At 42.7% G+C, this 26038-nt stretch overlaps 1 protein-coding gene across 1 annotated transcript; it reads right to left on the reverse strand.

Moving 5' to 3' along the window:
- Positions 1–1891: 1891 nt before the first annotated feature.
- LOC121578486 (adenosine receptor A1-like) lies at positions 1892–25386 on the reverse strand. Its single transcript, XM_041892850.2, has 3 exons — positions 24475–25386; positions 3527–3821; positions 1892–2269 (listed from the first exon to the last, which is right to left on the reverse strand). The coding sequence occupies exons 1-3, from the start codon at positions 24801–24803 to the stop codon at positions 1892–1894; spliced, it is 1002 nt and encodes a 333-aa protein (XP_041748784.2). The 5' UTR covers positions 24804–25386.
- Positions 25387–26038: the final 652 nt, after the last annotated feature.

Consider the following 26038-nt stretch of genomic DNA (forward strand, 5'->3'; position numbering starts at 1 on the left):
GGTCTTGTTGGTATTGAGGACCAAGTGTGATTCGTCACACCACTCTACAAAGTCATTTAGGACCGGCCATGGTGTTCCTCGTCATCATACAACAGGCTGATCAAGGAAGTGTCATCAGCAAACTTAACTAGGTGTCTGTCAGGATGGGAACTAGTACAACTATTAGTGTTCAAAATGTACAGGAGTGGGAACAAAACACATCCCTGTGGGGAGCCTGTGTTGGTGGTGTGTATGTCCGACACGTGGGGACCCACCTTGACCCGCTGTGATCTCTGGCTCAGGAAGTCCAACAGCCACAAAACCAGCCCCGCATCTAAGGAGAAGTACCTTATGAGTCTCTGTGACAGAATACAAGGCTGGATTGTGTTGAAGGCAGAAGAAAAGTCAACAAACAGAACCCTGACATGGGATTTGGCGCCCTCTAGATATATATAGACCATGTTGAGGTGAGTAAGAATGTCATCATCAGCTCTTCTGCTGGGCTGATAGGCAAACTGAAACGGGTCGAGGAGCTTCTGGGTGGTGCTGAGAATATTACTTTTCACAATTTTCTCAAAGCATTTCATTACTAAGGATGTCAAGGCGACAGGACAGTAGTCATTCAGCAAAGAGGGATTTGATGCTTTAGGAATGGGTATAATTATTGAGTTTTTCCACAATACTTGCATGTGTTGCTGGTCGAGCGAGGATTGGAAAATGTCTGTAAAAACACCAGCTAATTGTTCAGCACAGTGCTTCAACACATGTCCACTTATTTTGTCTGGGCCTGGGCTTTTGTGTGCATTACATCCCCTGAACAACTTCAAAACATCAGCCTGTTTAACAACAACCCTCTCAAACATTTGTAATGATGCTTCCATTTGTCCTACCTCCTAGTACAGTCAAAACACCCTTGGAGACGAGTGATACTATTGTCGTTCCAGATCTGGACAGTTTTAACTGTAGGGTTCTCCCTCTCCAGGAGCCGACAGTAGATTGGACGGAGGTAGACAACATTGTGGTCTGATGTCCCCAGGGAAAGAGAAAGCATTTGGTATTGTCCCATAGCACAAATCAAGAGTCTTATTTTTCCTAGTGTGACATTTCACATACTGGTGGTACGTGCGCAGGACCTTGTGCAAAGTGCACAAATGTGGGTGCGTCAGGGGAGATGGATTCCAGTTTCTGTGACAGATTATAAATAATCTCTGATGCCTTTGTTACATTAGCTTTTGGTTGAATGTACACAACTGTAACAAACAATTGGGGGAACTCACAGGGCAGATAGTATGGTCGAAGTGAGACAGAAAGCAATTCAATGTCGGGGGTACAGGGTCTCTCTCTTACCAGGATCGATTTACCCCTGTGACGGTCAGATCACGGTCCGCTCTGACCAGTGTGAAGCCGGCCGGCTCCACTTCCACTTGTCATCCAGCCAAGTCTCAGTAAACACCAGCAAACAGGCCTCCCGGTATTCATGTTGGAAGCGCAGATTAGCTGACAGCTCATTCGCTTTCTCCCAAGTGACTGGGGGTTGATCAGCAAGGTGGTGGGTAAGGGACATTTTATTGCATTTTCTAAGTCTGATTCCCATGTGTTTTCCACGTTTGCATTTGGGTTTGTAATCCACTCGCAGACAATCAGGGATTAGATGGGCCATTGGGATGTCCATCGCGTTCGTGTTTGAGTTGCATTGTAGTAGAAACTCTTTGCTGTATTGGATTCCGCTGCCAGCAGCGTTTTCATAACTTAGTCCTTTTGTAGCAGATGTACACGATCAACAAGATCAATCCAACACCCCACCACTGTAAAGCCATCGTTGACAGATGGTTTACAAACAAAGTGTAAAGTGCGGGATGCAACAGAGCTGTGCCCCCTATGACCAAGGCCCCCTTTGACCTTCATCACCAGATCAGACATAATTGTCATCATCATTCGCCCTCAGCCTCCTCTCCACTCCGCTCTGGCACATCTGACTCCGTCTCTGGGGCAGCTTGCCTATCGGGTCCCTACACAACACATACTGCTCCCAGATCTTCCGAAACGCATTCTGGAACTTCTTTATCCGGAATGCGTAGACAATGGGGTTCACAGCGGAATTGCCATGTGTGAGCAGGATGGCGATGTAGATGATTGACATGGACGTGTCACAGCAAAACAGCGTGATGCAGTTGAGGATGTGGAGAGGAAGCCAGCTGATGGCAAACAGGAAGAGGACCAGAGCCAATGACTTGGCTAGTTTCAGCTCCTTACCGTAGTAATGGCTGCGGTCTGTGTGGCTCGCCGTCACCTGGGGTAGGAGGGAGGGAGAAGAGGATTTAGACTTTAGATTCAGAGGCTCTACATTTCTGTAATGCATACTTACACGTTCCCTCTTGTAAATTTTTTTGTTATTCTATTCTAAGTGTGTTTGATTTTCACAGCATCGTCTCCTGGGTGTTCATTATGCCTGTCTAAGCTATCATCCCTGAGGGGAATGACCTGTTACGCCAAAGGACAGACAATTTCAACACCCCTTTACCTCTCTTTATCTCCCTCCACCATTCTCTATCTCCCGCCACCTCTCTCTATCTCCCTCCATCACCTTCAATCTCTCTATCTCCCTCCACCTCCCTGCTCTGCTCATCAAATGCACCCGTTTCATTCTATTCCATTCATCTGACTCTAGTCTAGTCAGTGACCTTCATGTAACCTGGTCCCAGAACTTTTTGTGCGGTCTTGCCAACTCCTATGATCATTGTCAGGCCATGTGAGAATGACCATAGGAGTTGGCAAGATCAAGCTAACTTTGGCAAGACTAGATCAAGCTAACCTTAGCAAGACATTGGAAAGACTAGATCAAGCTAACCTTGGCAAGACATTGGAAAGACTAGCTCAAGCTAACCTTGGCAAGACATTGGAAAGACTAGCTCAAGCTAACCTTGGCAAGACATTGGAAAGACTAGCTCAAGCTAACCTTGGCAAGACATTGGAAAGACTAGCTCAAGCTAACCTTGGCAAGACATTGTAAAGACTAGCTCAAGCTAACCTTGGCAAGACATTGGAAAGACTAGCTCAAGCTAACCTTGGCAAGACATTGGAAAGACTAGCTCAAGCTAACCTTGGCAAGACATTGGAAAGACTAGCTCAAGCTCACCTTGGCAAGACATTGGAAAGACTAGCTCAAGCTAACCTTGGCAAGACATTGGAAAGACTAGCTCAAGCTAACCTTGGCAAGACATTGGAAAGACTAGCTCAAGCTAACCTTGGCAAGACATTGGAAAGACTAGCTCAAGCTAACCTTGGCAAGACATTGGAAAGACTAGCTCAAGCTAACCTTGGCAAGACATTGGAAAGACTAGCTCAAGCTAACCTTGGCAAGACACTGGTAAAACTAGATCAGGCTAATGTTCTTACTGAGCTGGCATTGGATCATATAATACCTCAGCATAGATCATACTTGCACATACAGTAGAGACAATGCACATAGCTCATGGTAAAGAAGGTAGGGTTACTCTGTTCTAGTCATCTGATTCTCAAGACAGGTACTTTCTAGAACGTGTGCTACCTTCTTGTTGAGCTGGTGGTGTATCTTGTAGAAGATCTCAGCGTAGATTAGCAGCATGAGGACGAGGGGAGGCAGCACCCAGCCGAAGAAGTTGAAGTAGACCATGTAGTCCATGCTGATGACGTTCTCAAACCGACACATCACTAAGAGGTCATGGGTCACCAGGGAGTCGTTGTCACGGAGACTCAGCAGGTTGTTCCAGCCCAGCATGGGTGTCAGGCCAACCACTATGGCAACCATCCAGCACACCACCACCGCCGTGCCTGCGCGCCGCCGTGTCACCACATGCTTGTAGCTAAGACAAGAATGAGGGGTTAAAGTATACTGGTTTGGTGTGTGTGCGTGTGTGTATGGAGCAACAATTGTTGGAGATTTAGTGCATACTTTTCTGTGTTCCCTGTTTATATGTGGTCCCGTGTAGCTCAGTTGGTAGAGCATGGCACTTGCAACGCCAGGGTTGTGGGTTCGATTCCCACAGGAGAAAAAATGTATGCACTCACTAACTGTAGTGTTGCTCTGGATAAGAGTGTCTGCTAAATGACTAAGATGTAAATATGCTTCCAACTGCTTTCTTTCTTGACTTTGAATCAATAGAAGACATTTGTGTCCTGCACTACAAATTGTTTTTGGAGCAAGCCAACATCTGCAACTTGTCACAAATGTGGTTTTGTCATTCAATGAACAAACCCATGATAAAGTAAACCCAACATGCTCAACATCTTGGCTGGCTGACTTATATTCTGAAAATCACGTCTGTGATTGACTTGTATACACCGTGTTTTGCAATCCATGGTATAGTACTAGACTGTCTACTACCCTGTCATACTTCTGAATTACATTGAAGTTTGTAATACAAATCTGTGATTTCCTCCTTTTGAAAGTCATAGCTGAATAACTATACAAGAGGAGTGAACTGATGTGTTCTGCACACACACCAGAGGAGATGAGGTAAGGCCGTGGACTATTCATTTTAGGTGAGTGTGTGTCTGCTGAAGGAGCTGCTCTACTGAGGCGTGAAAGTAGAACTCACCCTCAGACGATGAGTAAATAATCTCAAGAGACACCTAAATGTACCCACAAATTCTCTCTCTCTCTCTCTCTCTCTCTCTCTCTCTCTCTCTCTCTCTCTCTCTCTCTCTCTCTCTCTCTCTCTCTCTCTCTCTCTCTCTCTCTCTCTCTCTCTCTCTCTCTCTCTCTCTCTCTCTCTCTCTCTCTCTCTCTCTCTCTCTCTCTCTCTCTCTCTCTCTCTCTCTCTCTCTCTCTCTCTCTCTCTCTCTCTCTCTCTCAATTGCTTTATTGGCATGACGTAACAATGTACATATTGCCAAAGAGTACTTAGGAAATTAAGTAATTAATTTAGAATATTAACATCATTAAAATAATAATAATCAAGATTGTCAGCAGGACAATCAGTAACAACAATAAAAACAAAAGCAACATTGAGTTTAATCGTTAAACAACCGTTTGCCTATGTTTTTCTCTCCATTGAGTAGCCTATAGAAAAGTAGTCTCTTTGAATTTGTAGTCTCGCTCAACCCTCCCAGTTTTCCCACTACATTTCATATACAGGTTCTGTAGCCAAGGTAGCCAAGTCTTCCTCTTTTCCTCAGAGAAAACGGCTTGATTCTAGCCCGGCTAGCATGGCTACCGTTCAAAAGACATGACCCATAACACCAGAGCTATGTTTTTTCTCTCTATCGTGCATTGGCAGGCCGCATTTTACATTCATAAAGTATATAGCGGACCGTTCTAAAACTAGGCTACATGCGGACCGGACCATTAACCATTTGTTTAGGCTACACCTTCTTCAGTAATGTTACCTCATTAGCGCGTTCAGCAGTATGCAACGTTTTGAAACGTTCAGATAGAAAATGCTATGTAGAACAATCATGGCTCTCTGACATACTGAATAAGGAATAACGTCGGCCTCAAAATGTACATGGCAAAGTATGCGAGTCCGGATAAAATTAACAAACTTGCAAAAAGGGAAAGACGTAGGAGGACTATCCGTACCAAACTTTAAATTGTATTTCCAGGCACTAGCATTTCGTCCCATCCTAAATTGGTTTAGACATGATTCTTCCGCCCCCTGGCTGAGTATGGAGAGAAATATGGTGTCTCCTATTGCCCTGGGAGAGGTGGTCTTCACTGATATATCCCTTAAACAATGTAAACTATGCTTTGGTCCTATTATTGAAATTGAAAAACAATGTAACTGGGAATCAAAATGGCATGCCCATACTCCAATATTTCAGAATAATTATGTGCGATCTGGAGGGCAGCCTTTTGCATTCCCCCAATGGTCCAAATGTGGAATCCGTACCCTTGCCGATATCATGGGAACATTCCAAGATTTGAATGACACATTCACATTACCAGGCAACTCCTTTTTTCTATATTTACAACTAAGGTTAGCTATGCTGGCCTATAGAGTCCCTTGGGAAACCCAACTACCAAACCAGCCGATGAAGAGATTTATAAATACATTATCTGGGCTCCCAAAAGGACTGATCTCTATAATATATAAACAACTTTTGGAAAGCTCATATTCTGAGCTAGCCATTAAACAAATATGATCCACAGATCTAAATGAATCTGAACAACCCTTTAAGTGAAACAGAATATGGAAAAATATGACCTAGGCATCCCGTTATCCGAACCATCAACTTATACATTTTAAGTTTGTTCACAGACTGTATTTAACACCAAGGAAAAGTTTTAGGATGAAATTGTCCCCAACTCCTCACTGTGTCCCCTAAATCAGGTAGGCACATTCCTTCATATGATGTGGGAGTGCCCTGCAGTTAATTGCTTCTGGGGCAAAGTTACTAAATTCATTTTGAAGTACATTATTGTAAATATTCAATGCATTGCATCTGCTATGTTACTTAACTATGATAGCTCCTTGACTCTCAATCAATCAGAGAGACGACTACTACTGACAGGCAGCACTGGCGCAAAAAACATGTTGGCTCTTAGATGGCAATCACCCCACTCTCTCCCAATCCGCCAGTGGATATGGTTACTATTAGAATTATCGACAGCGAGAATGAATGGTGCTAGTCAAGGAACAATTGAGGCCTGGACAAATATACTTGACTCTAAAGAATAATCTCAGCTAAAGCCCAACTGTCACGATCGTCTTCTTGTGAGATATTGGACCAAGGCGCAGCGTGTGCAAAATACATCTCTTTATTTTGGAAGAGAGAAAACACGAAACCGAACACTATCCAAAACTTACAAAACAACAAACGACCGTGAAGCTAAATAACGTAAGTGCACAGACAAGCAACAAACGTTCCACTTAGACAATTACCCACAAACACATGATGCCCATGGCTGCCTTAAATATGGCTCCCAATTAGAGACAATAAACCACAGCTGTCTCCAATTGAGAACCAATCTAGGCAGCCATCAATATACAAACACCTAGACAAGAATTACCCCATAAACCTACAAACCCCTAGACAAACCAAAACACATACTTCACCATGTCACACCCTGACCTAACTAAAATATTAATGAAAACAAAGATAACTAAGGCCAGGGTGTGACACCAACACATACAAATAAACAACATATATACACTGAACAAAAATATAAACGCAACATGTAAAGTGTTGGTCCCATGTTTCATGAGTTGAAATGAAAGATCCCAGAAATTTTCCATAGACACAAAAAGCTTATTTCTCTAAAATTCTGTGCACAAATTGGTTTACATCCCTGTTAGTGAGCATTTCTCTTTTGCCAAGATAATCCATCCACCTGACAGGTGTGGTATAACAAGAAGCTGATTAAACAGCATGATCATTACACAGGTACATCTTGTGCTGGGGACAATAAAAGGCTACTCAAAAATGTGCAGTTTTGTCACACAACACAATGCCACTGATGTCTCAAGTTTTGAGGGAGAGTGCAATTGGCATGCTGACTGTAGGAATGTCCATAAACCTCCAATGTTGTTTTAGAGAATTTGGCAGTATGTCCATCCGACCTCATAACCGCAAACCACGTGTAACAAAGCAAGCCCAGGACCCCCACATCCAGCTTCTTCACCTGCGGGATCGTCTGAGACCAGCCACCCGGACAGCTGATGAAACTGTGGGTTTGCACAACTGAAGAATTTCTGCACAACCTGTCAGAAACCATCCCAGGGAAGCTTTGCGTGCTCGTCGTCCTCACCAAGGTCTTGACCTGACTGCCGATCGGCATCATAACCAACTTCAGTGGACAAATGCTCACCTTCGATGGCCACTGGCATGCTGGAGAAGTGTGCTCTTCATGGATGAATCCCAGTTTCAACTGTACCGGGCAGATGGCAGAGAGTGTGTGCGGTGTCGTGTGGGTGAGCGGTTTGCTGATGTCAACATTGAGAACAGAGTGCCCCACGGTGGCGGTGGGGTTATGGTATGGGCAGGCATAATCTACGGACAACGAACACAATTGCATTTTATTGATGGCAATTTGAATGTACAGAGATACCGTGACAAGATCCCGAGGCCCATTCTCGTGCCATTCATCCACCGCCATCATGATAATGCACGGCCCCATGTCGCAGGGATCTGTACACAATTCCTGGAAGCTGAAAATGTCCCAGTTCTTCCATGGCCTCCATTCTCACCAGACATGTCACCCATTGAGCATGTTTTGATTGCTCTGGATCGACGTGTACGACAGCGTGTTCCAGTTCTTGCCAATATCCAGCAACTTCGCAAAGCCATTGAAGAGGAGTGGGACAACATTCCACAGGCCACAATCAACAGCCTGAACAACTCTATGTGAAGGAGATGTGTCTCGCTGCATGAGGCAAATGGTGGTCACACCAGACACTGACTGGTTTTCTGATCCACGGCCCTAACATTTTTTTAAGGTATCTGTGACCAGCAGATAGGTATCTTTATTCCCAGTCATGTGAAATTCATAGATTAGGGACTAATTTATTTATTTCAATTGACTGATTTCCTTATATGAACTGTAACTCAGTAAAATCTTTGAAATTGTGTATATATACACTACCGTTCAAAAGTTTGGGGTCACTTAGAAATGTCCTTGTTTTCAATGAAAACATACATGAAATTAGTTTGAATAGGAAATATAGCAAAATGAATAGGAAATGTAGTCATTGACAAGGTTAGAAATAATGATTTTTAATTAAAATAATAATTGTGTCCTTTCGTCAAAGAATCCTCCATTTGCAGCAATTACAGCCTTGCAGACCTTTGGCATTCTAGTTGTCAATTTGTTGAGGTAATTTGAAGAGATGTCACCCCATGCTTCCTGAAGCACCTCCCACAAGTTGGATTGGCTTGATGGGCACTTCTTACGTACCATATGGTCAAGCTGCTCCCACAACAGCTCAAATTGAGATCTGGTGACTGTGCTGGCCTCTCCATTATAGACAGAATACCAGCTGACTACTTCTTCTCTAAATAGTTCTTACATAGTTTGGAGCTGTGCTTTGGGTCATTGTCCTGTTGTAGGAGGAAATTGACTCCAATCAAGCGCCGTCCACAGGGTATGGCATGGCGTTGCAAAATGGAATGAAGCCTTCCTTCTTCAAGATCCCTTTTACCCTGTACAAATCTCCCACTTTACCACTACCAAAGCACCCCCAGACCATCACATTGCCTCCACCATGCTTGACAGATGGCATCTTTTCATTTGGTCTGCGTCTCACAAATGTTCTTCTTTGTGATCCGAACACCTCAAACTTCGATTCGTCTGTCCATAACACTTTTTTTTCCAATCTTCCTCTGTCCTGTGTCTGTGTTCTTTTGCCCATCTTAATATTTTATTTTTATTGGCCAGTCTGAGATATGGCTTTTACTTTGCAACTCTGCCTAGAAGGTCAGCATCCCGGAGTCGCCTCTTCACTGTTGACGTTGAGACTGGTGTTTTGCGGGTACTATTTAATGAAGCTGCCAGTTGAGGACCTGTGAGGCGTCTGTTTCTCAAACTAAACACTCTAACGTATTTGTCCTCTTGCTCAGTTGTGCACCGGGGCCTCCCACTCCTCTTTCTATTCTGGTTAGAGCAAGTTTGCGCTGTTCTGTGAAGGGAGTAGTACACAGCGTTGTACGAGATCTTCAGTTTCTTGGCAATGTCTCGCATGGAATAGCCTTCATTTCTCAGAACAAGAATAGACTGACGAGTTTCAGATGAAAGTTATTTGTTTCTGGCTATTTTGATCCTGTAATCGAACCCACAATTGCTGATGCTCCAGATACTCAACTAGTCTCAAGAAGGCCAGTTTTATTGTTTCTTTAATCAGCACAACAGTTTTCAGCTGTGCTAACATAATTGCAAAAGGGTTTTCTAATGATCAATTAGCCTTTTAAAATGATAAACTTGGATTAGCAAACACAACGTCCCATTGGAACACAGGACTGATGGTTGCTAATAATGGGTCTCTGTACGCCTATGTAGATATTCCATAAAAAATCTACAGCTACAATAGCCATTTACAACATTAACAATGTCTACACTGTATTTCTGATCAATTTGATGTTATTTTAATGGACCCAAAAAATATTTTGAAAACAAGGACATTTCTAAGTGACCCCAAACCTTTGAACGGTAGTATATATATATACAGTGAGGGAAAAAAGTATTTGATCCCCTGCTGATTTTGTACGTTTGCCCACTGACAAAGACATGATCAATCTATCATTTTAATGGTAGGTTTATTTGAACAGTGAGAGACAGAATAACAACAAAAAAATCCAGAAAAATGCATGTCAAAAATGTTATAAATTGATTTGCATTTTAATGAAGGAAATAAATATTTGACCACTCTGCAAAACATGACTAGTACTTGGTGACAAAACCCTTGTTGGCAATCACAGAGGTCAGACGCTACTTGTAGTTGGCCACCAGGTTTGCACACATCTCAGGAGGGATTTTGTTCCACACCTCTTTGCAGATCTTCTCCAAGTCATTAAGGTTTCGAGGCTGACGTTCGGCAACTCGAACCTTCAGCTCCCTCCACAGATTTTCTATGGGATTAAGGTCTGGAGACTGGCTAGGCCACTCCAGGACCTTAATGTGCTTCTTCTTGAGCCACTCCTTTGTTGCCTTGGCCGTGTGTTTTGGGTGATTGTCATGCTGGAATACCCATCCACGACCCATTTTCAATGCCCTGGCTGAGGGAAGGAGGTTCTCACCCAAGATTTGACGGTACATGGCCCCGTCCATCTTCCCTTCAGTGCGGTGAAGTTGTCCTGTCCCCTTAGCAGAAAAACACCCCTTGGATAAAAGCGTCTGCTAAATGGCATATTAAAAGCATAATGTTTCCACCTCCATGTTTGTCGGTGGGGATGGTGTTCTTGGGGTCATAGGCAGCATTCCTCCTCCTCTAAACACGGCGAGTTGAGTTGATGCCAAAGAGCTCGATTTTGGTCTCATCTGACCACAACACTTTCACCCAGTTCTCCTCTGAATCATTCAGATGTTCATTGGCAAACTTCAGACGGCCCTGTATATGTGCTTTCTTGAGCAGGGGGACCTTGCGGGCACTGCAGGATTTCAGTCCTTCACGGCGTAGTGTGTTACCAATTGTTTTCTTGGTGACTATGGTCCCTGCTGCCTTGAGATCATTGACAAGATCCTCCCGTGTAGTTCTGGGTTGATTCCTCACCGTTCTCACATCATTGCAACTCCACGAGGTGAGATCTTGCATGGAGCCCCAGGCCGAGGGAGATTGACAGTTATTTTGTGTTTCTTCCATTTGCGAATAATCGCACCAACTGTTGTCACCTTCTCACCAAGCTGCTGCCGATGGTCTTGTAGCCCATTCCAGCCTTGTGTAGGTCTACAATCTTGTCCCTGACATCCTTGGAGAGCTCTTTGGTCTTGTCCATGGTGGAGAGTTTGGAATCTGATTGATTGATTGCTTCTGTGGACAGGTGTCTTTTATACAGGCAACAAGCTGAGATTGGGAGCACTCCCTTTAAGAGTGTGCTCCTAATCTCAGCTCGTTACCTGTATAAAAGACACCTGGGAGCCAGAAATCTTTCTGATTGAGAGGGGTTCAAATACTTATTTCCCTCATTAAAATGCAAATCAATTTATAACATTTTGACATGCGTTTTTCTGGATTTTTCTGTTGTTATTCTGTCTCTCACTGTTCAAATAAACCAGTCAAAAGTTTGGACACACCTATTCATTCTAGGGTTTTTCTTTATTTGAACTATTTTCTACAATATAGAATAAAAGTGAAGACATCAAAACTATGAAATAACACATATGGAATCATGTAGTAACCAAAAAAGTGTTAAACAAATCAAAAAATATTTTATTTTATTTTCTTCAAAGTAGCCACCCTTTGCCTTGATGACAGCTTTGCACACTCTTGGCATTCTCTCAACCAGCTTCATGAGGTAGTCACCTGGAATGCATTTCAATTAACAGGTGTGCCTTGGTAAAAGTTAATTTGTGGAATTTATTTCCTTCTTAATGCGTTTGAGCCAATCAGTTGTGTTGTGACAAGGTAGGGGAGGTATACAGAAGATAGCCCTATTTGTTAAAAGACCAAGTCCATATTAAGGCAAGAACAGCTCAAATAAGCAAAGAGGAATGACAGTCCATCATTACTTTAAGACATGAAGGTCAGTCAATCCGGAAAATGTCAAGAACTTTGAAAGTTTCTTCAAGTGCAGTCGCAAAAACCATAAAGCGCTATGATGATGAAAACTGATGATGATGAAACAGGCTCTCATGAGGATCGCCACAGGAAAGGAAGACCAGAATTACCGCTGCTGCAGAGGATAAGTTAATTAGAGTTAACTGCACCTCAGATTGCAGCCCAAATACATTTTTCACAAAGTTCAAGTAACAGACACATCTCAACATCAACTGTTCAGAGGAGACTGAGTGAATCAGGCCTTCATGGTCGAATTGCTGCAAAGAAACCACTACTAAAGGACACCAATAAGAAGAAGAGACTTGCTTTGGCCAAGAAACACGAGCAATGGACATTAGACTGGTGGAAATCTGTCCTTTGGTCTGATGTCAAAATTTTTGGTTCCAACTGCTGTGTCTTTGTGAGACGCAGAGTAGGTGAACAGAGAATCTCTGCATGTGTGCTTCCCACCATGAATCATGGAGGAAGAGGTGTGATGGTGTGGGGGTGCTTTGCTGGTGACACTGTATGTGATTTATTCAAAGCACACTTAACCAGCATGGCTACCACAGCATTCTGCAGCGATACGCCATCCCATCTGGTCTGCGCTTAGTGGGACTATCAGTTGTTTTTCAACAGGACAATGACCCAAAACACACCTCCAGGCTGTGTAAGGGCTATTTGACCAAGAAGGAGAGCGATGGAGTGCTGCATCAGATGAGCTGGCCTCCACAATCACCCGATCTCAACCCAATTAAGATGGTTTGGAATGAGTTGGACCGCAGAGTGAAGGAAAAGCAGCCAACAATTCCCACAGAAGTCCTGGGGTCACTGAAGCCAGGAGAGGTGTGAAGACTGATGAAACTCGAATCGATTAAATGTTACTGTGTGAATTAAATTGTCATGTTTGAATTGTTTCAAGAGTTCATAAAGAGCTATGCATTTTTATATGTTTCTTGTACTGTAAGTGCTATTTATTGTTACTGAGAAACTGTGTTGTTCTGTTCGTCGGACGGCGGATAGTTGAAAGAGGAGCAACACAGGGGTGTGCTCTTATCATACAGTGTTGAGGTGTGGTGATTAGATCCAATAATTTGTGTGTTGTTTTCATGCCTTCGTTTTAATGTTTTAGGCCATGAAAAGTGATGTTAATTAGATATAATAAAAATATAATATATGCCATTTAGCAGAAGCTTTTATCCAAAGCGACTTACAGTCATGCGTGCATACATTATTTTGTGTATCCCGGGGATCAAACCCACTACCTTGGCGTTACAAGCGCCGTGCTCTACCAGCTGAGCTACAGAGGATAGGAGATACTGGGAGTTGGCGTTCTTGGAAGAATTAAAGCTGGGTTAAAACTTTGATCATGGAGTCATTGGTTTACCAATCTCCTGATGTATGTTTGTATGTCATAGTGGTGAATTATTATATATTTTGTATTCTTTTTATCTTGAAGATTTCTGGTGTGTACCACTTGTTAATTGTATTCTTATTGTGTAACTGTAATACATCTGATTACTTTTAAATGGATATGAACCGTAGTCCATATTTCTGAGTAATATTGCTATAATTATTATTTGGTGAAATGTCTAATGGTAAATGTTATTCACAATACACAGCATATATGGGATAGGATAAAGTAATCCTTCTACCCCCCAAAAAAAAAAATTGGAAAGTGGTTATCCCACTAGCTATAGGGTGAATGCACCAATTTGTAAGTCGCTCTGGATAAGAGTGTCTGCTAAATGACGTAAATGTAAATGTATATATGCTTGGTCTCTAACTGTGCATCTCTGAGCTAAGGTTAACTCAATAATTGTATGCTAAGACATCGATTACAAGATATTAGCTCCTTGTTCCTCAGCCTCTTAATAATTGCATAACGGTAAACCTAGACACATGCATCTTATAGTATTCCGAGTGGTGACGCAACCTTGGCTATACCCACTGAATACGATTATTGGCCTATAGTGTTAACATGATAATGGAGTCAGATTGATAAATGTAGTTTATTATTATTCAACATAATTTCTATATAATAATGGATTTGAATTTCCACCAACTACAAAACCCAGCAGAGTTGCAGTTCTTGACAAAAACCAGTGCGCTTGGCACTTTACCACCATACCCCGTTCAAAGGCACTTAAACATTTCGTTTTGCCCATTCACCCTCTGAATGGCACACACACACAATCCATGTCTCAATTGTCTCAATGCTTAAAAATCATTATTTAACCTGTCTCCTCCCCTTCATCTACACTGATTGAAGTGGATTAAACAAGTGACATCAATAAGGGATATTAGCTTTCACCTGGATTCACCTGGTCAGTCTATGTCATGGAAAGAGCAGGTGTTCATAATGTTTTGTACACTCAGTGTATATATACTTTTTCTACATTTTGTTACGTTACAGCCTTATTCTAAAATAGATTAAATGAAAACTGTCCTCATCAATTTACACACAATACCCCATAATGACAAAGCAAAAACAGGTTTTTATTACAAGTTAAAAACAGAAATACCTTATTTACATAAGTATTCAGAACCTTTGCTATGAAACTCGAATTTGTGTTTCCATTGATCATCCTTGAGATGTTTCTACAACTTTATTGGAGTCCACCTGTGATACATTTATTTGATTGGACATGATTTGGAAAGGCACACACCTGTCTATATAAGGTCCCACAGTTGACAGTGCATGTAAGTGCAAAGACCAAGCCATGAGATCGAAGGAATTGTCCGTAGATCCTGGGACAGGATTGTGTCGGGCACAGATCTGGGGAAGGGTACCAAAAAATGTCTGCAGCATTGAAGGTCCCCAAGAACACAGTGGCCTCCATCATTCTTAAATGGAAGAAGTTTGGAACCACCAAGACTCTTTCTAGAGCTGGCCGCCCGGCCAAACAGAGCAATCGGGGGAGAAGGGCCTTGGTCAAGGACACTCCCCATCCAACCTGACAGAGCTTGAGAGGCTCTGTAGAGAAGAATGGGAGAAAGTCCCCAAATACAGGTGTACCAAGCTTGTAGCCTCACACCCAAGAAGACTCAAGGCTGTAATCGCTGCCAAAGGTGCTTCAACAAAGTACTGAGTAAAGAACCTGAATACTTATGTAAATGTAATATTTCAGTTTTATAGATTTGCAACAATTTCTAAAAACTTGTGTTTGCTTTGTCATTATGGGGTATTGTGTGTAGACTGATGAGGGGAAAAAACTATTTAATCAATTTTAGAATAAGGCTGTAACGTAACAAAATGTGGAACAAGTCAATGGGTCTGAATATTTTCAGAATGCACTGTATAGTGAGCTCCAAAAGTATTGGGACAGTGACAATTTTGTTGTTGTTTTGGCTCTGTACTCCAGCACTTTACATCAAGCTTTTGACTCTACAAACTTGTTGGATGCATTTGCTGTTTGTTTTGGTTGTGTTTCAGATTATTTTCTGCCCAATAGAAATGAATGGCAAATAATGTATTGTGACATTTTGGAGTCACTTTTATTGTAAATAAGAATAGAATATGTTTCTAAATACTTCTACGTTAATGTGGATGCTACCATGATTACGGATAGTTCTGAATGAATCATGAATAATGATGAGTGACAAAATTAGACACACAGATATCATACCCCCAAGACATGCTAACCTCTCACCATTACAATAACAGGGGAGGTTAGCATTTTTTTTTTGGGGGGGGTAAGATATCTGTGCATCTGTAACTTTCTCACTCATCATTATTCTAAAGGTTATCTTCCTATTAACTTCCAGTGTAGTGAGAGCAGCTTTATCGCAATGCTACGTCATACCAGCTGCATTTATGCCTGCGTGAACGGCAAGAGCGCAGATACACATGAAAACATGAAATGACCCCGGGAATCGATAGAACATCGCTCAGAGATACCCAAAAACAATAAAACATTCAAAATGGGTGAATGTTAAGTGTACACTAAGTGTCCAGTAAGTCAACGTTGCAGTCATTCGCAGAGAACAGTCTGGTAACTTTTGTTGACTAATTGCATCCTTTCACTATCAACTTTGAGTTGCGTCTCAAATGGCACCCTATTCCCTATATAGTGTATTACTTTTGACTCGAGCCCATAAGGAACAGGTTGCCCATTCGTACGCACCCTATGCCAGATTCAGAGGCCCGGGCAGGGTGGCAGCCTGAGACATATTCAGATCAGCCAACCAACCACAATGATCACATGGATCAACCATGCATTCTCTGTAACTGCAGTCGATGAATGGTACATTAACTGTAGCTCCCTTTTTACAGGCAAATCACGATTTAGGCCTCTCAAATGCTTTAGTTGTTTGGATAGGGATAACGCAGCCTATTATTGGTGGTTTTAGAAATGACAATCTATACTGACTATATACCAATATGCTGATGCGCTTGTCTGCTCTATCATTTCCAGAGAATATCTCCTCATCCAAATAATATCATATCTAAGGCCACCTCATCATCCAGGTTCCTGTCTTCATGCCCATGTATTTGAATGGGTATCTTATACCAATGTTTCTGTCACCAGACAGTTCATCAAAGTATTCTGGAGTGAACAATAATTACATTTACATTTTACATTTTAGTCATTTAGCAGACGCTCTTATCCAGAGCGACTTACAGTTAGTGAGTGCATACATTGGCCCCCCGTGGGAATCGAACCCTGGCGTTGCAAACGCCATGCTCTACCAACTGAGCTACATCCCTGCCGGCCATTCCCTCCCCTACCCTGGACGACGCTGGGCCAATTGTGCGCCGCCCCATGGGTCTCCCGGTCGCGGCCGGCTACGACAGAGCCTGGATTCGAACCAGGATCTCTAGTGGCATAGCTACTCGGGAGGGGTGTTTTCTCTAGCAGATCTCTATCATATAGATTTTCACATATTGTAAGAAATATGAGAGCTTTAGAGATATTTTCAGTTTATATTTTCTGTACTATTGGTCATTTGGTAATCAACCCTTATCCTGTGTGCACTAATGGTCAATGCTCAGTGCTCTGTGAAAGTGTAGCTTTGGAAAACAATTGTCTTGATTCCAGGGTCTGAGTTATCGCTCGTTCAAAGTGCACAACGTGTTTCATCTCCCCCGAACCCAGCGAACCAACTAAGAAAACAACTTTCCTCCACTTTTTCCTCTATTGAATCTTCCTTGTTATTCAAAGAAACCTCCTCAGTTAGTTTGACGATTTCAAATTGTTAGGTTCCAACTTGAAATATTGAAATATCCTTATTTATGTTACCATATTAGAACTGGGTGTATGGAAATCTACTGAGTGCAGAAAGTTTACATTCTGTCAGAACATGTCATTGTTAAATCTCATGTATCCTATGGAGAGGAGAAGGGCAATGGTCTGGTTTCAGTCACAGATAAGGTAGGACAGCCGTGAATTAGGGAGGAGTGAGGAATTTGGGCAGAGGTCAGGTCAGATGAAGTGAGAAAGAACCATCACCATAAAGTCCTGCCTAGCAACAGAGATGTATTGGCTGTCCAGATGTGCAAGGAGGAGACACCGCATAGAAGGAGGGTATAAATATATGTGCTTGTGTAAACTGTTTGACCCAGTGGGTGAATAAACTTGGTTTGAGCTTTGACTAGTTGTCCGTTAGTTTTTGACTCTGTTTGTCAGAACCTAACAAAACCTATCAAAGTCCCTGAGTTGATTTGGGTGGATTTGGTCATGCCATTCTGAACATTCACACTGTACATCTACCTAAGTCCATATGTAGCAGCTCATTGTAACTGGAATATATCATGATTTCCTTCTACACAAACTCCATGTGCTATTGGACATGTGTGTGTCGGGTATGTGAGGGGCCCGGTTGGTCAACACATGGAGAGCTTTACAGTCTCACTAGGAGAGCATACCTCATAGCTGGTGTGGAATTCAAATAGAGCAGGTCTGCTACACACATCTCATCTTGACTATGGACTTGACCCCAACTGATACTGGCTATGTACTGAACACAACACTGTCTGTCTGCAGTCTGTTGTGGTTGGGCACTATCAGTTGTAGATGAATTAATTCCATATTTGATATACAATGTGATATAAAATACAGTTAAGCAACATCATATTGATATGGTAGCTAGGTGTTCTGTATCTGTCCTGTTGGCAGTCTGTGTCTGAAAGCTGTCAGATTTTCGCTGATTTTTGATGGTCTGTGGTCTGTCTGTCTGTGGGTGATTTGTTAGAGCGAGAGGGATAACTGGGCCCCAAATCTGTTTTCTCCAGCCGGTGGCTTTTATTGTTTTTTCACTCACCTAGCGAGGAGTGTTTGTATGGAGATCAATGAGAAGAGCGTTGAATTTGAATTTTCTACATGTGGCTTATTTGATTGAATACGTGTTCCAAAATGCTTAGGTTGTTACAAGTGTACTGATATAAGTGGGACAGGTGACATCCCTGCAACTTTGAGAAAAAACACTTTATATCATTGGCTAGAATGGTCCCACCTGATCTTGCCTTCTCCAGACTGATTTATTTTCATTTTTAGAGCAGCCACTTGAGTATCTGGTCAATATAATGGATAATCTGTGATACACATTGACAACCTGCGATTTGCATGTACAGTTGAAGTTGGAAGTTTACATTCATCTTAGCCAAATACATTTAAACTCAGTTTTTCACAATTCCAGCCATTTAATCCTAGTAAAAATTCCCTGTCTTAGGTCAGTTACGATCACCACTTTATTTTAAGAATGTGAAATGTCAGAATAATAGTACAGAGAATGATTTAGTTCAGCTTTTATTTCTTTCATCACATTCCCAGTGGGTCAGAAGTTTACATTCACTCAATTAGTATTTGGTAGCATTGCCTTTAAATTGTTTAACTTGGGTCAAACGTTTCGGGTAGCCTTCCACAAGCTTCCCACAATAAATTGTGTGAATTTTGGCCCATTCCTCCTGACAGAGCTGGTGTAACTGAGTCAGGTTTGTAGGCCTCCTTGCTCGCACACACTTTTTCAGTTCTGCCCACACATTTCCTATAGGATTGAGGTCAGGGCTTTGTGATGGCCACTCCAATACCTTGACTTTGTTGTCCTTAAGCCATTTTGCCACAACTTTGGAAGTATGCTTGGGGTCATCGTCCTTTTGGAAGACCCATTTGTGACCAAGCTTTAACTTCCTGACTGATGTCTTGAGATGTTGCTTCAATATATCCACATAATTTTACTTCCTCATGATGCCATCTATTTTGTGAAGTGCACCAGTCCCTCCTGCAGCAAATCACCCCCACAGCATGATGCTGCCACCCCCGTGCTTCACGGTTGGGATGGTGTTCTTCGGCTTGCAAGGTACCCCCTTTTTCCTCCAAACCTAACGATGGTCATTATGGCCAAACAGTTCTATTTTTGTTTCATCAGACCAGAGGACATTTCTCCAAAAAGAACGATCTTTGTCCCCATGTGCAGTTGCAAACCGTAGTCTGGCTTTTTTATGGCAGTTTTGGAGCAGTGACTTCTTCCTTGCTGAGCGGCCTTTCAGGTTATGTCAATATAGGACTTGTTTTACTGTGGATATAGATAATTTTGTACCTGTTTCCTCCAGCATCTTCACAAGGTCCTTTGCTGTTGTTCTGGGATTGATTTGCACTTTTCGCACCAAAGTATGTTCATCTCTAGGAGACAGAACGCGTCTCCATCCTGAGTGGTATGATGGCTGCATGGTCCCATGGTGTTTATACTTGCGTACTATTGTTTGTACAGATGAACGTGGTACTTTCAGGTGTTTGGAAATTGCTCCCAAGAATGAACCAGACTTGTGGAGGTTTACTTTTTTTTTCTTGGCTTATTTCTTTTGATTTTCCCATGATGTCAAGCAAAGAGGCACTGAGTTTGAAGGTATGCCTTGAAATACATCCTCAGGTACACCTCCAATTGACACAAATGATGTCAATTAGCCTTTCAGAAGCTTCTAAAGCCATGACATCATTTTCTGGAATTTTCCAAGCTGTTTAAAGGCACAGTCAACTTAGTGTATGTAAACTTCTGACCCACTGGAATTGTGATACAGTGAATTATAAGTGAAATAATCTGTCTGTAAACAATTGTTGGAAAAATTACTTGTGTCATGCACAAAGTAGATGTCCTAACCGACTTGCCAAAACTACAGTTTGTTAACAAGATATTTGTGGAGTGGTTGAAAAACAGGTTTTAATGACTCCAACCTAAGTGTATGTAAACGTAAATGTAAATGTAACTTCCGACTTCAACTGTAGCTCTGTCTAAGAGCTGATTGTGGGAGATTCTCGTTTGGGCAAAAGACTGTCCTCCATTCTCTCTCCTCCATAACCCGGAAACCGATAAGTGGTCAAGGAGTGTCAATTAGTTAGTAGGCAAAAGGAAGTGTCCTCCCCTCCTCGATAGCCCAAAGATGTCAAAAATCTCAGCTTGTTACCCGTATAAAAGACACCTGTCCACAGAAGCAATCAATCAATCCGATTCCAAATTCTCCACCATGGCCAAGACCAAAGAGCTCTCCAAGGATGTCAGGGACAAGATTGTAGACCTACACAAGGCTGGAATGGGCTACAAGACCATCGCCAAGCAGCTTGGTGAGAAGGTGACAACAGTTGGTGCGATTACTCACAATAGGAAGAAACACAAAATAACTGTCAATCTCCCTTGGCCTGGGGCTCCATGCAAGATCTCACCTCGTGGAGTTGCAATGATCATGAGAACGGTGAGGAATCAGCCCAAAACTACACGGGAGGATCTTGTCAAATCTCAAGGCAGCTGGGACCATAGTCACCAAGAAAACAATTGGTAACACACTACGCCGTGAAGGACTGAAATCCTGCAGCGCCCGCAAGGTCCCCCTGCTCAAGAAAGTATTTGATACACTGTCGATTTTGCAGGTTTTCCTACTTACAAAGCATGTAGAGGTCTGTAATTTTTATCATAGGTACACTTCAACTGCAAGAGACGGAATCTAAAACAAAAATGCAGAAAATCACATTGTATGATTTTTAAGTAATTAATTTTAACATTTTATTGCATGACATAAGTATTTGATCACCTACCAACCAGTAAGAATTCCGGCTCTCACAGACCTGTTAGTTTTTCTTTAAGAAGCCCTCCTGTTCTCCACTCATTACCTGTATTAACTGCACCTGTTTGAACTCGTTACCTGTATAAAAGACACCTGTCCACACACTCAATCAAACAGACTCCAACCTCTCCACAATGGCCAAGACCAGAGAGCTGTGTAAGGACATCAGGGATAAAATTGTAGACCTGCACAAGGCTGGGATGGTCTACAGGACAATAGGCAAGCAGTTTTGTGAGAAGGCAACAACTGTTGGCGCAATTATTAGAAAATGGAAGAAGTTCAAGATGACGGTCAATCACCCTCGGTCTGGGGCTCCATGCAAGATCTCACCTCGTGGGGCATCAATGATCATGAGGAAGGTGAGGGATCAGCCCAGAACTACACGGCAGGACCTGGGCAATGACCTAAAGAGAGCTGGGACCACAGTCTCAAAGAAAACAATTAGTAACACACTATGCCGTCATGGATTAAAATCCTGCAGTGCATGCAAGGTCCCCCTGCTCAAGTGTCCAGGCCCGTCTGAAGTTTGCCAATGACCATCTGGATGATCAAGAGGAGGAATGGGAGAAGGTCATCTGGTCTGTTGAGACAAAAATAGAGCTTTTTGGTCTAAACTCCACTCGCCGTGTTTGGAGGAAGAAGAAGGATGAGTACAACCCCAAGAACACCATCCCAACCGTGAAGCATGGAGGTGGAAACATCATTCTTTGGGGATGCTTTTCTGCAAAGGGGACAGGACGACTGCACCGTATTGAGGGGAGGATGGATGGGGCCATGTATCGCGTGATCTTGGCCAACAACCTCCTTCCCTCAGTAAGAGCATTGAAGATGGGTTGTGGCTGGGTCTTCCAGCATGACAATGACCTGAAACACTCAGCCAGGGCAACTAAAGAGTGGCTCCGTAAGAAGCATCTCAAGGTCCTGGAGTGGCCTAGCCAGTCTCCAGACCTGAACCCAATAGAAAATCTTTGGAGGGAGCTGAAAGTCCGTATTGCCCAGCGACAGCCCCGAAACCTGAAGTATCTGGAGAAGGTCTGTATGGAGGAGTGGGCCAAAATCCCTGCTGCAGTGTGTGCAAACCTGGTCAAGACCTACAGGAAACGTATGATCTCTGTCATTGCAAACAAAGGTTTCTGTACCAAATATTAAGTTCTGCTTTTCTGATGTATCAAATACTTATGTCATGCAATAAAATGCAAATTAATTACTTAAAATTCATACAATGTGATTTTCTGGATTTTTGTTGTAGATTCCCTCTCACAGTTGAAGTTTACCTATGATAAAAATTACAGACCTCTACATGCTTTGTGAGTAGGAAAACCTGCAAAATCGGCAGAGTATCAAATACTTGTTCTCCCCACTGTACATGCCCGTCTGAAGTTTGCCAATGAACATCTGAATGATTCAGAGAACTGGGTGAAAGTGTTGTGGTCAGATGAGACCAAAATCGAGCTCTTTGGCATCAACTCAACTCGCCGTGTTTGGAGGAGGAGGAATGCTGCCTATGACCCCAAGAACATCATCCCCACCGTCAAACATGGAGGTGGAAACATTATGCTTTGGGGGGTGTTTTTCTGCTAAGGGGACAGGACAGCTTCACCTCAGCCAGGGCATTGAAAATGGGTCGTGGATGTGTATTCCAGCATGACAATGACCCAAAACACACGGCCAAGGCAACAAAGGAGTGGCTCAAGAAGAAGCACATTAAGGTCCTGGAGTGGCCTAGCCAGTCTCCAGACCTTAATCCCAGAGAAAATCTGTGGAGGGAGCTGAAGGTTCGAGTTGCCAAACGTCAGCCTCGAAACCTTAATGACTTGGAGAAGATCTGCAAAGAGGAGTGGGACAAAATCCCTCCTGAGATGTGTGCAAACCTGGGGGCCAACTACAAGAAACATCTGACCTCTGTGATTGCCAACAAGGGTTTTGCCACCAAGTACTAAGTAATGTTTTGCAGAGTGGTCAAATACTTATTTCCCTCATTGTACATGTGTATTAAAGTAGTAAAACGCTAAGTATTTGGTCCCATTTTCATAGCACGCAATGACTACATCAAGCTTGTGACTCTACAAATTTGTTGGATGCATTTGCTGTTTGTTTTGGTTGTGTTTCAGATTATTTTGTAAGCAACAGAAATTAATGGTAAATAATGTATTGTGTATTTCTTTGTCACTTTTATTGTAAATAAGAATAAAATATGTTTCAAACACTTTTACATTATTGTGGATGCTACTATGATTACGGATAATGTCACGACTTCCTCCAAAGCTGCCTCCTCTCCTGGTTCGGGCAGGCTTCGGCGTTCGTCGTCACCGGCCTTCTAGCCACTGGCGCTCCTCATCTCATCATTCCATTTGTTTTGTCTTGTTTATTACACACCCAGTTCATATCCCCTCATCAGTACTTGTATAAGTGTTCCCTCTGCCCCCTTGTCTTTGTGTGTGATTGTTTATTGTGAGGATAGTGAAGGTTGAGCTCCTTGGAATTTGTATTGCTGGGTTATTTTCCCAGTGTGCCTTGTTGGTTCCAGTGCGCAAAATAGGCATTGCTGCGTAACTCTGTTTTCCGGAATCAATCCTGTTATTCTGTGATTTACCCTCCTGCGCCTGACTCCTTCAAATCACCCATCATAGATAATCCTGAATGAATCGTGAAAAATGAGTGAGAAAGTTACAGACGCACAAATATCATACCCCCAAGACATGCTAACCTCTCACCATTACAATAACAGGAGAGGTTAGCTTTTTTTGGGGGGGGGGGTAGGATATTTGTGCAGCTGTAACTTTCTCACTCATCATTACTCACGATTCATTCAGGATTATACCTATTCATGGTAGCATCCACATTAATCTAGGAGTGTTTAGAAACGTATTCTATTCTTATTTACAATAAAAGTGACTCCAAAATGACACAATACATTATTTACAATTAATTTCTATATACCCTAAAATTAAAGCTGACAGCACGTTAACCTCATAGTCATTGTATCATTTCAAATCCAACGTACTGGAGTACAGAGCCAAAACAAAGAGAGAAAAAAAGTCACTGCCCCAATACTTGTGGAGCTCACTGTGAAATAGGCTGAGTAGCCTATTCAGGCAATCTGCAACAAAATAGCCTATACTGCACAATATCTAAAATGCCACTGCCAACACACAAACGAGACAAATGTTTGACCTACTGACCTTGGCAAAGAAAGCATGCAAACAGAGACAAAAGAAAAAAGAAAACTCAGCAAAGCACAATATTTCACATTTCTCTAACTCTTACTATTACCTCATGGGTATTTTCACCCTCAGGTAACGGTCAAAAGCGATGGCCAGCAGCCCGAGGATGGAACTCTGCGTGAGCACCAGCATGGTGCACGTGACCAGCAGGCAGCTGTAGAAGTGCATCTTGAACCCGATGTTGATGGTGATGGCCAGCGGGATGACCAGAGCCCCCACCGCAATGTCTGCCAGAGCCAGAGACACTATGAAACAGAAGGTGGTGTCTCGCAGCGAACGGTTGATCCGCACCGCCCAGACAACCATCACGTTTCCGATCACTGAAGTCACTGCGATGATCACCTCCATCCCGATGTAGATGGCTTGGGCGTACCACATCCTGCCGTTAGCTTGGTTGGTCCGGATCTCTGGTGCTGCTAGTATCTCAGAAAGACAGAGTGGAGAAGTCCTAGTATTCCTTTATGGAATTCGGAGAGCCCCTTGAACTCTTCTTTAGGCCTACGCATGGTGTTCTGTTGTTCGATCCATAGGAGGATATGTCTCTAGATATATCGAGCTAAGGTTGAATAGTCCTTTTGGAGCCTGTATTACTGGGCATAACGTGGACCTTGGTTTGGACACATCATGCATCCTGTGGTTTCAGTGAAAGACGCCCCTCTGGTGTCCCACTCCCCAAAAATGAGGAGGTACAATTTTGCCAGAGAAAGTGTAATTGAGTCACACTGGCCACATAGTTTCCCAATTCATCATTAGTAAGAATAGAAAATAGAAAAATAAAATATATGAGGCTGGTGTCATAAACGGAGAAAGCTGTCAAGGAATAAATAAATAAAATACGTTTAGGCTACGCATTTCCGCAATATTTAATCAGATTGATTATTCCCCCATTCTCCTCTCATTCGTTCGTTATTTTCCGGTTCTTTTTACAAAGGTGTTCCACGTAGAATCCAGTCTTCTTTGCCAAAACGTTTGTTTGCTCACAAGGCTCCAAAAGGCTACAGCCGCAACTGTCTCGAACTCAGACGCGGGCTGCTGACTGACGGTGCGATCAGCACCAACACAATCTCTAGCTATTGCGACGAGGGAAATGTCTTTGCCCGGCTCTCTGTACATTCTGTGAAGAGAGAGAGAGAGAGAGAGAGACAGAGAGAGAGAGAGAGAGAGAGAGAGAGAGAGAGAGAGAGAGAGAGAGAGAGAGAGAGAGAGAGAGAGAGAGAGAGAGAGAGAGAGAGAGAGAGAGAGAGTGGGCGGGCGGGCGGGCAGGCAGGCACATGGCGGATGAATGTGACGTGCGCATTCTCATGAAAAACAGAAAAGGCGCTGTTATTTGTTTATTACATTGATATCGTGTAGCCCTTTCCTGCAGTCAATGACCAGGTGTCTTTATTTTTAAACCCATAACCATGTGTGTGAGGTGTATACTTATGTTACAAAGTAGATTTGTTTAAGACTACCAATAATCACTCTGTGTGACCCTGATTTAGCCCACTGCAGTAAAAAGTTAATGTGAGCAGGTGAGAGATGGAGAAATGTTGAAGGCAATCAAGGCCTAGCCTATGCTTTTATATACTGGATGCCATTGTCAAGGTCATTGAAGTGTAAACGGCCATTTG

The sequence above is a fragment of the Coregonus clupeaformis genome, chromosome 12 (genome assembly GCF_020615455.1).
Source record: "Coregonus clupeaformis isolate EN_2021a chromosome 12, ASM2061545v1, whole genome shotgun sequence".
NCBI classification, from domain to species: domain Eukaryota; kingdom Metazoa; phylum Chordata; class Actinopteri; order Salmoniformes; family Salmonidae; genus Coregonus; species Coregonus clupeaformis.

Excerpts from the sequence above, each read along its gene's own strand:
- LOC121578486 (XM_041892850.2), bottom strand. The coding sequence starts at position 24,803 with ATGTGGTACGCCCAAGCCATCTACATCGGGATGGAGGTGATCATCGCA. Across the intron at positions 3,822-24,474 it reads AGGGTGAAAATACCCATGAG|CTACAAGCATGTGGTGACAC; the intron begins GTAATAGTAAGA and ends TTCTTGTCTTAG. Across the intron at positions 2,270-3,526 it reads ACCACCAGCTCAACAAGAAG|GTGACGGCGAGCCACACAGA; the intron begins GTAGCACACGTT and ends CTCCTACCCCAG.